The following is a 14,244-nucleotide window of genomic DNA, read 5'->3' on the forward strand; positions in this document are numbered from 1 at the left end:
AAACAATTCGTCAGTGTGCTGCAGTTTTCTGGGCTTTGTACTTGGCCTATGTGGCATGTGTTGAATGGGTCAATTTTGCACGTAAGTGATTATGTTTCTTTCAAGATCCTAGAGGGAAAGCCATACAATGTTGCAGTTGACTGGAGGTCATTTGGCATCAACATCTGAGAATGGGCACCAGAAAGTCCCCTTTTGAAAAAGTAAAAGTGAGTAGAGAACAATATTGAAACACATATATGTTTATTCCCCATTACTGCTCCATTGCCTTGGAACTGAAGATCTCTGAATGTGATTTGTTTAACAGAGTTTATCACCTTTGCATCACCTTTTGCGTAGGCAACTACATGAGCACAGGAAATAAAACTTGAATTGAAAATGCATTAAAATCAGGATGGGGTGTAACAGACCCAGGAGTGTAGGAGGCCCAGTAAAGCCTTAATTAATGAACAATTTCTGCTCATTATTTGTATAACAGTTTTAGAAAAACAAGTAAGTATCACAGTAAGAAATAAGCATTATTATTTCCAGCAAAATATTTAAAAAACAATTATAATTGGTCAACTTACCAATGTTTTGGGACCCTAAGTTGAATTTTCTGTGGGGCCCAGTAACATCGAGTTACGCCACTGATTTTTTTGCCATTATAAAGCACTCAACAAAATCATCAGCCCCAGGAGCCTAGTGGTTAAAAACCAAAACACACATTGCTGGTCAGGGGCCCTAATGGTCCCAGGTTCTCGATTAAAAAAAATAAAAGTTTTTCTTATATACATTTATTTAAAAAATCTGTAATTTTCATGCAAGCCACAGTGAGAGACATCAGCATTTCATGGTGTGGCACAAGCATTTCATACCCTTAGTATTTAATTTAATTTAATTACAACAAATTGGGAGCATATCCTATGGTGGATGTGGATATGGATTATCTAACACTGCCTCTCCCCACACAAAGAGTCATGTCTAACTTGTCCACTCCTGTGCCTACTAAAAAAAAAATGCTCAGTGCCACAAATATTAGTGGAAAGAAAATACAGTGGGTGTACTGAAATTTAAAATCAATTTAAAGTGGTGTATGGAGCAAGAGCTAGCTTACTTAAAGGGGATCTATTGCGAAAAATGAACATTTAATATAATCTCAATCTTGTTGAAATAAGAGACTTTCTAAATATAACCAATTAAAAACCCTGTACCATTTATGAAATAATCAAGTTACTCTTCCCTCTCCCCCCCTCTGAGCAACCTCTATCTCTTCATTCTGTCTTCATGCGGTAGGTGGAGTCAGTTTTTGATTGACAGTTAGGTCTAATACATTTAGTGAGATACTGAAGAGTACTGAAGGGTGCATGTCGACCTACACATCACTACTAAGAAGTTTAAAGGAGAACCAAACCCCTTATTCATAAAAAAAAACCCTACCCCCCTGACCCCACATAGTAGAGTCCTGCAGCCGGTCGGGTACCCGTGGGTACCCACAGGTTAGCCGCAAAAACCTGCTGTACCCCGTGTAGAAGTTCCATGTGTGGGTATAGATGCGGGTCGGCGGTTCTGGGGGTTCGCGGGTCGACCCGCAGGTCTTCTCAATATTGATATTTACTCGTTTTTTCTGATCACGGCTACTTCCGATGATGTCAGTTCCGGTTTACAATGACAACACTTACTGATTCTTGATGGTCAGCGGGTCGCGGGTTTGGGTTGCGGATAAGGTATTTGCTGTCGGGTCGGGTAGCGGGTCCAATCGGGTAAGAATGCGGGTTGCGGGTCCGGGTTGCGGATTGCATGTTGCAGGTACAGGTTGGGTTCGGGTCCCAAAAAATGGACCCACGCAGGACTCTATCACATAGTCCCCCCCCTGCTCCCCCCCAGCCTAGGTGTCAACTCCAGTATTTGCCCCTAAGTCTTTACTTACCTCTCTTTGCAGAACAGCAAAGCTCACGGGCGCCATCTTCATGCACTTTGGTAATCTTCGGGTCTTCTTCCTTCCCTTCGGCTATTTCTGTGCGCATACGTCGATACGATGATTACTTTCTGAAGATTACTGAAGTGCTGAAGATGGCCCCCGTGAGCTCCACGGAATCTGCAAAGAGAGGTAAGTAAAGACTTAGGGGCAAATACCGGAGTTTACACCTAGGCTGGGGAGAAGCAGGAGGGAACTATGTAGGGTAGGTTTTTTATGAATAAGGGGTTTGGTTCTCCTTTAATGGCCAAGCAACTTGCTGTAATGAGAGGCAGGCGTATTGTAAGTTTCACAGGGGGTAACGTCAAAACAGTATAAATTGTAGAAAAAACAATAAAATCAGGAAAGAAAAATGCAGCTTCCCTGAATGGGACCAAAATATAATGTCAGTGCTGGTTCCGGGAAAACGTAAAATCTGGGTTTTACTGTAATAAATGGAGGAAGCACATTTGTGTTAGAAATAAAACAAACAAAAAAGACAGATATTCACAAGTATAACTCAAGCTTTATTTCCAAGTGGCCAGATTGGCTTAGTATTTCCCTGAGGCCAAAATCACAGTATCTGAAAGATTTAGCACAGGACAAGCACAAGTCCACATCAGCCTTCAATGCAACCCTTTATTTTTTGTAATTTTTTTATTTTATTTTAAATATTAACAGGTTTTCTTCACGTAAACGATCACGTTAACAGACTCACAAACATGACAAAATAAATATACAACGAGTCCACAAGTCCATTGTATTTAAATAATTCATAAATAAATACAGCATTTACTTATACTGTTGTCAGTGCCTGGAACATAGCAACCCCACTGGCAACAGAGAGAATTGCAGTGACGTGAGCAAGGAGTCCCTGCATTTTTCTCTGGAGCGTACGGGGTTACACAACTTAACAAAAGAAACCAAGAAAAAAAAAACGCAGTTTCTCCCTTTTAACAAGAAAATGAAATGGGAAAAAAAATATCAAAACTCCTCCTTTATAAAATATCTCTAAAAAAATTCCCAGTGTTTAAAAGAATAAATAACAAAATATATAAAAAATAACTAGGTTTCATCAAAACTATTCGCTGTAGATAGTGTTTTTTTTTTCTCCCCATGGAATATAATTTATTGTCAAAGGTTTTTATTTTTTAAATATTTTTGATCTCTCCCCTTTATCAGTGTGTGGTGCGCCCCCAGTTATAATAATCATCAACGAAAGAAAGTAATAAATTAACATAACCTTTAAATAAATAGCAAATGTTTACATAGGGTTTTATGAATAAATTACAACAGAATTTGACAAAATTAAATAATTTACAAGTATATTAATCTGAGCAAGTTATCTGATGAAGTGCAGCAGTTTTACTGGTGAAATTCTAGCCACCTAGCGTTCACCACTGCTATGGCCCTTATGTACATTAGCACAGCTGTGTCCTCGGCCAAACTCCTCTTTATAGGAGAATTTACACTGTTACTGAGATCTGCCTGCCTGGATTCAAGGGAATACCTGCCTATTATTATATTATTTTGTATTCCTTTCATTTTGAAGCAGAATCTCCAATGCAGATCCCCTTATGAAGATCCCTCAGGCACAAGATTTAATCTTCCTTTTCATTTTATGGGCTGCACTGGCAATAATCAAGGAGATTAGACCAGGATTACCCCCAGAAAATCATATTTATGTCTTACACTTGCTAAGAATTTTTTCTAGATGTTCCACAAGCAGCCGGCTTTCTGGAGGTCCTCAAGATGTTAAAGTGCAGAGTAACAGAGCAATGAAACATTGTCTAACCCCTTCAGATCTACTGTGATATTTCGAAAACTGAATGGAATATTAACAAACAATCGTTCAGTGTTGAAGTAGCAAGATCATGGCCCAGGAGTAACAGGATAAAGTCCACAATTTTTCTATAGTAATTGTTAAAGTGTCTAAAAAAATTTCCTACTTAGAAAACATTTTTTTGTATCCGTTTTATCTCAGGGCACAGCCACCCCTACTTATAACATGTCCTGAGAATTTCATAAAGAACAGATTTTACTTGTTGATGATGAAGGTCGGTATATTATAATCCACTTGAAGGTTGAAATCCTGCCCCACAGTGGGATTCTTTAATGCCAGGACATGAATACTCTGAATGGGAATTAAACCCAAAAGGCACGGTTCAATTCCTATAGGGCAAAGGGTGTTTGGTGCTGTGAATATATTTTAGAATATACCTGCATGAATGAGCACAGAGAAGAAAAAAACAAAGAAGAAGAGGTGTGCAGAGGAAATGGGAAAATGAAAGGTATAATAAAATAGAATGTAGATCTGGCTCTCCCCCTACACACACACATACACTATCAGAAATGACTATTTTGTTCTGAGAGCAAATGCACCTGACAGTGTTAAAACCCTTTATGTTACAAAGGGGCCAGCAAGCCACTGAGTGGCCAGCATCCTTAGTAGCAAGGGTCTTATAGACAGAAAATTGCAGTTGGGAATTCCTAAAGCTTTCCCTGAGAACCTTAAATCCTTTGCGCTTCAGTTGGAATTGCAAAACTGCTTTTCAAATGTTTTTTTTTTTCCCTGTGAAAATTAAAAAATAAAGAATCTTCTTGTGTATAATACTTGTCTTTTGCCTTCCTCTGTCAAATCGGTCCCAGAAAAAAACATACTGAACATGATGACCCAGACAATGTCAGCAGAGATAAAGCTTCTGTACTGGTGTCCTGTTGGGTTTAGTCCATGGCAAACCTCAGGATTTCTCTTTACATTAATTATCCATCACAATCCTTTTTTACCCAGAAGACAAAGAAGGAGGCAGAGGAGACCACTGCAGTGTTCCACCACTGGTTACACGTTGAATTCTTCCTTTGGCTTCGGGTGTCCTCTACGTGAAAGTTGTGACCTCCTTTGCTTAGTTTCAATGTTGAGACAAACAAATTTGATATGCAAAAAGTTAACATGAGCTTTTCCAAGTTACCTTAGTCTCTTTTTGTTTCACTTTATTTATTCATGTTTTGGTCCTTTCAATGTTGCACACATCTGGTGGCTTCCAGACCTGTTTACTATGCCGAGAGTTCTTCAATTCACACCTTGATTCCTTTGACTGCTTGTTTGATACTCTCCAGCAAGGCTTTGTTTTCTGGGTTCTGATAACACTCCTGGTTTGTATACATGTCAGTCAGGGTATTCACATAGGCATCAAAATTCTGTTCACTGATTGGCTCCTGTAATGAAACAAATGTGCATTTTCAGCAATGAAGTTTTTTTTTTCAACCCAAAGAAACCACATAAATGACTCCCAGCATCAACATTCCTACTCTCAAAATATATGTATAATTTACATTCTTAATTATACAGGTACGGGACCTGTTATCCAGAATCCTCAGGACCTGGGGGTTTCCAGATATGGGATCTTTCCAAAATGTGGATCACCATATCTTAAGTCTACTAAAAAAGTAATTTAAACTTCAATTAAAACCAATAGGATTGTTTACCTCTAATAAGGATTAATTATATCTTAGTTGGGATCAAGTAGCAGCTACTTTTTTATTATTACGGAGAAAAGGGAAATCATTTTTAAACATTTAAATAATTTGATTAGAATGAACTCTATGAGAGATGGTCTTAATTTGGAGCTTTCTGGGTAACAGATTTCCGGATAATGGATCCCATACCTGTACTTTCCAACACCACCCATAGTTGTCACCCTTAGGACAAATGGGTACAAAAGTGTTTCATCAGTATACAGAACTAACAGGACTGCAACTACAGTATTTGCATGATCCTAATTGATAAATAACCTTTAAGCCAAATTCAGCTAAAAGAGGGTAGAGCTCTCATTAATGATTGGGAAGGTCCAAGTCCAGGAGAGTGCAAAGGTGTATTATTACTTATAGTTAGTAATGTTGAGGACAGTAATGCTGAGAACCGTGTACTTCTTAGAACCCAACAAGACATCTGGCTGAACTGTTTTTATGTATCCTCTATTGAAGTTAACAAAATGTACCAATGCAGTGATGTTCTCGATGTTATTTCCAACTTACCATTTGTGGAAGGCGGATGTTGGTAAGACTTCGGATCAAGGCCTGACTGAGCCCAGAGAGTTCCACAAACAAGGCATCATTCTGCTCTTCTATAACCTTGTTCTCTTCTTCAATGTTCTTTAGATTCTTCTCCATCGATGTTATCTGCAGTTATTTAGAAAGAGCTTGAGTTATATTGGATAATAATTTCATCTTAAAGCCTTTTGTTTAGACATATTCTCCTGGTGAAGGCGACCAGGGATGACAAACTCATGTATCTCTTGTTGTTAATACGCCACCAAGCTCTGCTTGACTGTAAGTTTGATAGAACTTTAAAACACTAAGATGAATTTGACACAACTATTGACATTAAAGATCAAAGCAAATTTAGTTTCTTCCCCATCTTGCAATGTAAAATGGAATAACAGCCAGGGGCGCTCGGCCAATAAGGCGGGCAGGCGGCAGCGCCAGATATATTTCCAGGGGCAGCAAAGCCGCTCCTGTACTTTTAAGACCCGGAAATTCGGTTTTACTAGAGCGAGAGAGCGCAGTTGCGCTCTTCGCACTAGTGTTCCTGCCTCGGGTGCCTCCCCACCCGATGGGTAAGCCTTAGGCGGCTTCTTCACCAGAATCGCCGCTGATAACAGCTAATCCAGTGGAACTAATAGTAGGCAAATATAATCTTGTAATCAAATCAGCTCTGCTGATAGATCATTATAAATCATTTGGGAACCACAGCCCTTGGGACTTATGCATAAATCATGGACACAATGGCTGTGGAGATTATTGGCCAGCATTAAAATAACTGTCTCCTTCTAAAAAGGCTCTGTATTTTGTTAGCCCTTCTTCTGTTTTATGCTTGAGACATGTTCAGGTGTCTTAACAATTTTTAGCCAGAAGTTTTCCATAGATAAGAACCAGAGGCATAAATAGCTGGGTGGCCCAATGGACAAGGGGGCCTAGACTCCAAGGTCTGCTGTATAGAAATCCCCCCAACTTTTTAACTTTTAAATTGATGCGGGGGAATCCTTTTTAGCTGGATGGTCCAGCATTTACTCTGGCACAGGAAACCCTGGCTGACTCCACAAGAAATATTCAACAGTTTAAGATCAACGGTTTCTAAAAATGCCAAAAACCTATCACAAACCTGAGACTGCAGGTTCACCATATCAGCTTCCATCTCTGAGTTGGATTCATTCAGCTCATTTATCTCCTTATTCAGTTGTTTGATTTCTTCATCATTTTCTAAGACTGTGAGGATAGAGACAGACCTCATAAACCCATTGGTTTTATACATGTATGTAATTTATACCTATATTGCTAACAATTTTTCTTCTAAATGTTTCTGCAGAGCAAAACTGTGTCTAAAGTAACACAACAAGCAAAAGCAACTGACTCTGTCACTATCTGAATAGTATTTTGCATTATCATTAAATCCACCCCACTGTTAAAAGGGTTGTCATCCCTTACAGAAAGAGACCATGCAAGTGGTTAAGATGCTCTAGGTTTAAAATATTTCCTTTCATAATTACCATCACTAGTCTTGAATTTTGTGCCAAGAAGTTCATCTCCTGAGAGCTTCCCTTTCTTTCCAGCAAAAGAAGCTCGAGGGCAGCCGGACAAACTGAGGATAAAACAAAGAAGGACTATTTTAGTCAGCTGATACAATAATGCCAATGTTGGTTCTTGGACGTAGAAGAAAGCAAAAGAGAAACAAAAGGACCCAGAAGAAGCACTTTATTACTAAAGTCTTTGTCATAGTATAAGGATTGGAATATACTCTCACTGAAAACTGAGCCAAGTTCAGCCTTCAAGGGCCTCCAACACCTACCACTCTAAACTGACATCAATTCTCATCATCAAATAAAGTCATTTGGTTTAACAGACTGTATAGACCAACATCAAATTTAAGAGTTTGTGCTCAATGTGTTGGCAGATGTCTACATGGGGGTGATGCTTTTTAACATATATATAGGTTTGGGGTTATGCTTACCTTCTGTGAGTAAGGAAGCTTCCATTGGCATGGCCTGATCCATCACACCCTGGGGTTGGGCAGGAGGGACCTTCTGTCTTAAGTGATTTCCATGAGAAAGCAGATCCATTGAGAGCTCCTTCTTTCTGTCTACGGGCTGCAAGTGGGCATCCGGATGCACTGCGATGGGAAGCATATTTACCACTAATGTGACCAAGACCATCACAGCCTGGCACCGGGCACCTGATCACAAAATAGATCACAGCAAAACCATTAAGTTAAAAAATGTCTTGCTAATTGATATGTAGAACATCTATAGGTACTTTATCATGTGTTTTCTTTGCCAGAAAAAGTACACACAAAATCTTAACTTAAAAAGCTTTTTCCATAAATGGAGGGTTGCAGATGATGTCTTCCATGACACCAACCTTATGTACAAAATAATTAACAGCTTTACTAGTCCCTCAGTTAAAGGATTCAGGTATATTGTGTTTAAAGGCCTCCCATATTATAAGTTACTGTAGGCTGTGCATGTGTTTTCTTTCCTTCAGTTTGTTTTATAGACACTTTCTGAGCCTTTCAGGCCTGACTAAAAATTGGGCACCCCCAGAAAAGGTTTGCACTCACTTCATGAGCTCTGGATCATCTTTGTCATCCTTAGTAGGTGTAATTTTCAATCCGCTTTTCTTGGCACGTGGGCAACCTGACAAGCTGTAAAGAAGAAGAAGAAGCTGTCATTTCTGTTATAGTCATGATTGCCTGAATTGCCGAACTGCCCCAGTTCTACTTAAAGGATAAACCAAGGGGCAAATTCACTAAAGGATGAAGCGCCTAACGCTAGCGTTAATTAAAAAGAAAAAAATTTTTGGGGCTACCCTCCTTCCCCCCTACATTTCCTAACGCATGGCACCTTAACTATACAGTGGGCACATGTGTAGGGCAAAATAAAAATTTTATTTGCGGTTTTGAAGGTTTCCCAGACTTGTGTAGTGATGCTTCATATACCTGCATTGTAACTTGAATTTGGCGCCGTATGCAAATTAAGGATCACTAGCGTAACTTCGCTTTGCTTGGCAAACCTTACTTCGCAACCTTATGCTTCCCCTGAGCGCAACTTCGAATTTTAGTAAATTTGCGTAGCGCTGGCGAAAATACGCCTGGCGAAGTGCGGCGAAGCGGACACTGGCGCAACTACGAATCTTAGTGAATTTGCCCCAAGTGCCCATTTTATCTCAGTTTAGTTTTCATATAGATATTTGAAATGTTAGAATACTAAATGATATAGAACCATTTGTGCAAGCTGGGAGGTAATGCGCTGTGCACTATAGGGTTTTTAGGTTAGGCAAATTGCACGGTGTCTACTCAACATGGGATTTGAGAGTGCTCAGTAGTGTCAGCATGTTGAATGTTAGTCAAACTGACCATGCCCAATAGAATTAGAATGGACCACCCTAACTGTCCATGCTATAGGCTAGACTACTTTATTTGAGCAGAAGCAACGTTTTTGAGGCAATGTGAGCTGAGTCTGTCTAAATGGAAATTTGTTTCTCTAATTCTGATAAATATGTATTGATGTACAATACTATTGTCTGGTATTAATGCCTGCATCTTTTATAGAACACAAGATAAACACTATACTCTTCATTGATGTTGCGGTATTCCTTGTGTATTACACATCCAATGTCAACACTTCCCAGTCTACAGGAGACCAAGGGTACATGATGAAAGAGAGAGAAAGATCCTGTCCTGTGGGAAATTATTCCGTAATGCCATGCAAGAGCTCGGCACAAGTCACAGGGAGCAGATGTTAGGAACAAAAAACCCCCAAGAGATGATTTACCTTCGATGAGATGCATAATTCCCTGTGATGTGTCCTGAGCCATCGCAACCTGGAGTTGGGCACCTGTGTGAAACAAGTAAAAAGAATTCAGGGCTTCAGCCAAAAATGCAAATATACTAAAATATACAGGAGGTATCTAAAGGCTGCTGACTTCTTACCAAGAAGCCCAGATTTACTATAATAGCTTTTACTTTATGACCACTAGATGGTGATATTTCACTGGTACCTTAACAAGACAATCAGTAAGGCATTAGCAGTTTTTTAGTCAGCACTCACCCAATTTCCACCTCTTATTATATAATGGTGCACGTGTCCGGTGGTCCACAAGCCAACACAGTCAATTTAAATCCAACGTTTTAGGCCTATATCCAGCCCTTTTTCAAGAGCTTAAAAAGGCTGGATATAAGCCCGAAACGTTGTAATGTTACAGATCTAAAGCCATGAGCTGAATAAAGGCTTTTTAAATTACCGTTGCATGGAGCTGTGTCGTATACTGGCTTTAAATCAGTAAGGCATATCAGACTCTAAATATTCAGAACAGTGTACCAAGTTCTCTGCATGTGCAGATGAGGCAACGTTCTTGGCTAAATAATGGGTTTTAATCTCTAGGCCTCCTTGAGAACATTTGTTGTAAAGTAGCATGAGCTTTAGGGTAGGTAACCTTTCATTTCTATGGAATCCCTGGAGAACAAATTGCTTGTAGAGATCCATGTGTTTGACACAAACACTGTACTAAGAGTAAAGATGATGAGTGTTTATTCTTGGGATAATTCTAAGAAGCGTTTTATGGATTTTGAGCTATTGATGGAAGCTCCTCATCATGTAAAGACTCATCAGGGATCCCATAAAAAGAAAACACCTATTGAAACTGAATTATGGTTGAAGGCAAACTATAGAAAGCAAAACGTGCATAGAGCAATCAAATAGCATTCACAAAATTCTGCTCAGGCCTCTTAACAGGAGCATGCAAGATCAAAAGTCCAACTCATATTTATAGCCAAATGTTGTCTGGGGGGATTAAATAAATCAGTTGGCCTCAGAAGTCTCAGCAGATTTTTTTTGTAAGCAAAGGTTGAGAGGGAGGGTATAGGGAAGGCAGCACACTAGGAAAGGAGGAGCAGAGATTAGCGCAAACATACTTGAGATCAGCAGAGTGGGCAGCCATGAGATTTCTGAGACTCTTGTCAGCAAGAGGGCAACCAGAAAGGCTGAAAGAGAACAGATAGAGATCTGGATAAGCCAAAAAAGAGGAGTGCGGGAGAGTTCCAAACAATAAAAAAAGCTTGCAAGCCAGAGCGGAAAGGTGCAACCTGGGGGATTCTAACCTGCGGTGAGAGGCATAGTTTCCAGTGATGTGTCCACTTCCATCACATCCCGGGGTTGGGCAGCTGTATAGAAAGAATATCATGTGTTACATGCGTCATGTATGCAAAGCAGAGTGCAGAAATGGAATGGAAATGAAGGTCAGTTCAGTACAGAGCATGTATGTATGTATAGAGGCATCCAGGGCAGTTATGTGCAGTGATGGAGCAGCAGGTATATGTCTCTATATACATATACTATAGGGATATAAGAAGCAAATTTGGTGTACTTAATGGCCAAATAAACAATGACCCATTTGTGTCCTTTAAACAAAGGGTGCAGTAATGTGCCATGCAAAAAAAACAACACTGAGAAATTCTATATTCGCATAGCACATACATATCCTGTATTCCAAAAAAGTCATAAGCAAACGTAAAAATGCTTGCGTTTTTTCATGGGATTATGTTTACAATTTGTAACTGTTAAAAACACCTTATTTACATTTTTTAACATTTGAAAATTTGTTTTAAAAACTTCGCACCAACGAATTATCGCTATTATAAGTACGTCAACGTTCTTTTGCCGAGACGCATTTGCGCATTTTGATGAATACGCAAAATAACATCTGATGTTTTTACACGAAGTCTGGAGGAGATTTCCAACACGAAAATTCGCAGGTTAGTAAATGTGCCCCCATAAGGTCCTCTCATATTGTCAGTTTAAAGGGGAACTCCACCAAAAATCTATGTGCATAATGGAATAAAGTGTAATTCTCTGGGTCTGTCTTTTGAAACAGTTTTGCAGAAGCCAGCTGATCAACATACCTGTAACAAGAAAGCAAGGCATTGTGGGAACTGGAGCCCTGGTTGGAGGAGGGCTGACTTCTGCTGCATTGTAACAAAAGTCAGAAAGATAAGATTTTAATTCATGAATAACGAAAAGTTGCATTTCTTTCATTTCTTTTCAAACAATTAAATAGGATCTTTCCCCAAGACAACAGGCCTCCTGTGTATGCTCAGTATGGTCTGCCCAATACCTATGTGTGTGCCGCTGCTACTGTTATTCAGATGTGTATTTGTGGAATCATAGATATGATCTAGTGAAGTCTGAATGCCTGGAAGACCTGATTTCCCCCCCAAATACCCATTTCTGTTGTGCTTGTTACTTACGACAGAAGTTCCTTCTTGCTGTCCTTGGAGAGGAATTTCAGTTTAAAATTTGTTAACGTCACATCTCCTGGGTATTTGCGATCTTCGTAATTCTCCTCCTGCATCTCCTGCTCATCCGCTTCGGAGGAGGCAAAAGATGCTGCCGTAGGCTCCATCTGTAAGGGGTAATGGGGGAATTGGGTTATTTCCTGATATGAATATGGGAGATTTTTAATCAGACGCGTAATTGGAATATTTCAAATGTTCGGGGCATTCAGTATGATAAAAAAAATACTTTTGTTTAGCCATCAGATGCCTTCTTGGATCACTTCAATCTCCAGGTAAGTGGAAATAAATATGTGCCACTGAAGACTGAATATGAACTGTTATTATATGTGCAACTAGTGTTTCAATTGGGATAAAAAAACATAAGTCCATCAAGTTCATCCCCAATGACGCAAAAATGGCAGGTGGATTGCCATTCTCTGCAATTGTCAGTTCTTACATTTGAGATACAGTTCCTATGCTTGCGGTGAAGTCTCCTTTCCTCTAGCCTCACTGGATAAATATCCAAAAACAATAATATGACTAAAATATTAATGAACTCTAATGAAACAGTGGCCAAAGCATCATGTTATAGGGTAGAATGATTGGTTACAGAAGACTAACATTTGAATGCAGAATCTCTTAGACTTCAGGGTGCCCTAGTTTTGCATAGGAAGAAACGGGGCACATGGATTTAACTCAACCACCTACCTCTTCTGGCTCCTCTTCCCGCTGCCGATTTGGCTTTGTGTAGTCTATGGGACCATCCCAGTCATCTTGCCGAGAGGTCTGGCTAGACTGAGGAGAGGTCATGTTGCTGCTGGTAGCACTGGTGCAGTTCTGCCGTTGGGATTGGTCAGGGGATTTCATGCTGGGGCTACTGCTGCAACTGCTGCTGCTGGGAAAAGTGCTCTCCCGTTTCCGATGCTTGTTCATGCTCAAGTCCAAAGTGCCATTTTCATCCACTTCAATTTCACTGGACTGCAGTCAAAAACACAGACATTTGGCACATTTCATAACAAACCCTGATCTATTGTCCCCTAGAAACCATAGGTTTTACCTATACATGAAGAATGGGTTTTTAAATGAGAAAAAGCCCCACAGGGCTAATAGGATAAAGCTAAGGGGAAAGGATCTTAGCATGACTGCAAGATTTCCCATAAGACAAAAAGTGAACCACAAAAACTTTTCTTCGGTTCCTACAATAAACGAGTTTATCTGGATTTTGATTGATGGCCCCCTGTTTTTGATATTTCATGCTGATGTTTTAAAAAACTCACTTTGCTGGGAGTATCCTGCTGTTTGGTACTGAGATTCTCTGGCATCTCCCAGCACCGAGTTGACAGATTCAAGATGGCGGTTGCAGCCATGTGTGCTGCCTCAGCATCGTGGGTATAGTCGAAGCCAGAGGAGGAGGAAGAAGAAGTGCTTTTAATATAGCTGCTGGATGGGCTGTGACTGGGGGAAGAGGCCTTTGGAAAAGGTTTGGCTGCAGATAAACAACACAAAGAGAAAATCATGACACATGCAGAATATTCCATACAAATGGAAATTAGAAAGACCAAAGCTTCCAAGAGACTCAATATCCGGCCTGGCAACTCAACCGGCTATTAATGAATTGCAGTGCAAGCTCCTTCATCAGCAAATTGTTTAGAGCCCTCCTTTGGGAAATCTGAACAGTGCCAAGCATTTTTTCAATTTGACACCTTCTTGCCAAAGTTTTGCATTTAATAACAATATCCCCACTCAGATGGATTTCTAATCAGTGAATTAGAGAAGGGACATGAGTGGTGGGAAGGTTTATGAGCTTTGCTGCAATGCTTTGTGTCAGAACAATTATATGGGGGAATTCTAATGGCCAGCTAGTCCATCCCTTCCAGTTGGGGAGTTTCTTTTTATTTCTTGGCCTCCTTGAAACATAATTTCTGTATCGTCCATTGCCCTGTCTAGCAGAATCAGATTCCAGCTTGGCTCTTGGCTTGCTGTTTCT

General features: G+C 39.9%; 1 protein-coding gene across 7 annotated transcripts in view; it reads right to left on the reverse strand.

Annotated features, from left to right (window-relative positions):
* Positions 1-2,439: 2,439 nt before the first annotated feature.
* Positions 2,440-14,244, reverse strand: part of myt1.L (myelin transcription factor 1 L homeolog) — a 36,194-nt gene continuing 24,389 nt past the window's right edge. For 2 of the 7 annotated variants that reach the window (XM_018233961.2, XM_041575447.1), the window contains exons 11-23: positions 13,535-13,743; positions 12,966-13,235; positions 12,231-12,385; positions 11,886-11,948; positions 11,085-11,147; positions 10,899-10,967; positions 9,760-9,822; positions 8,547-8,630; positions 7,941-8,162; positions 7,480-7,571; positions 7,095-7,198; positions 5,969-6,112; positions 2,440-5,149 (exon numbers count right to left, since the gene is read on the reverse strand). In XM_018233961.2, coding sequence (XP_018089450.1) covers positions 5,009-5,149; positions 5,969-6,112; positions 7,095-7,198; positions 7,480-7,571; positions 7,941-8,162; positions 8,547-8,630; positions 9,760-9,822; positions 10,899-10,967; positions 11,085-11,147; positions 11,886-11,948; positions 12,231-12,385; positions 12,966-13,235; positions 13,535-13,743 — 1,679 coding nt within the window. In that variant the 3' untranslated portion in view covers positions 2,440-5,008. 7 annotated transcript variants of the gene reach the window in all.

This window comes from Xenopus laevis, chromosome 9_10L (assembly GCF_017654675.1).
Source record: "Xenopus laevis strain J_2021 chromosome 9_10L, Xenopus_laevis_v10.1, whole genome shotgun sequence".
Taxonomy (NCBI): Eukaryota; Metazoa; Chordata; class Amphibia; order Anura; family Pipidae; genus Xenopus; species Xenopus laevis.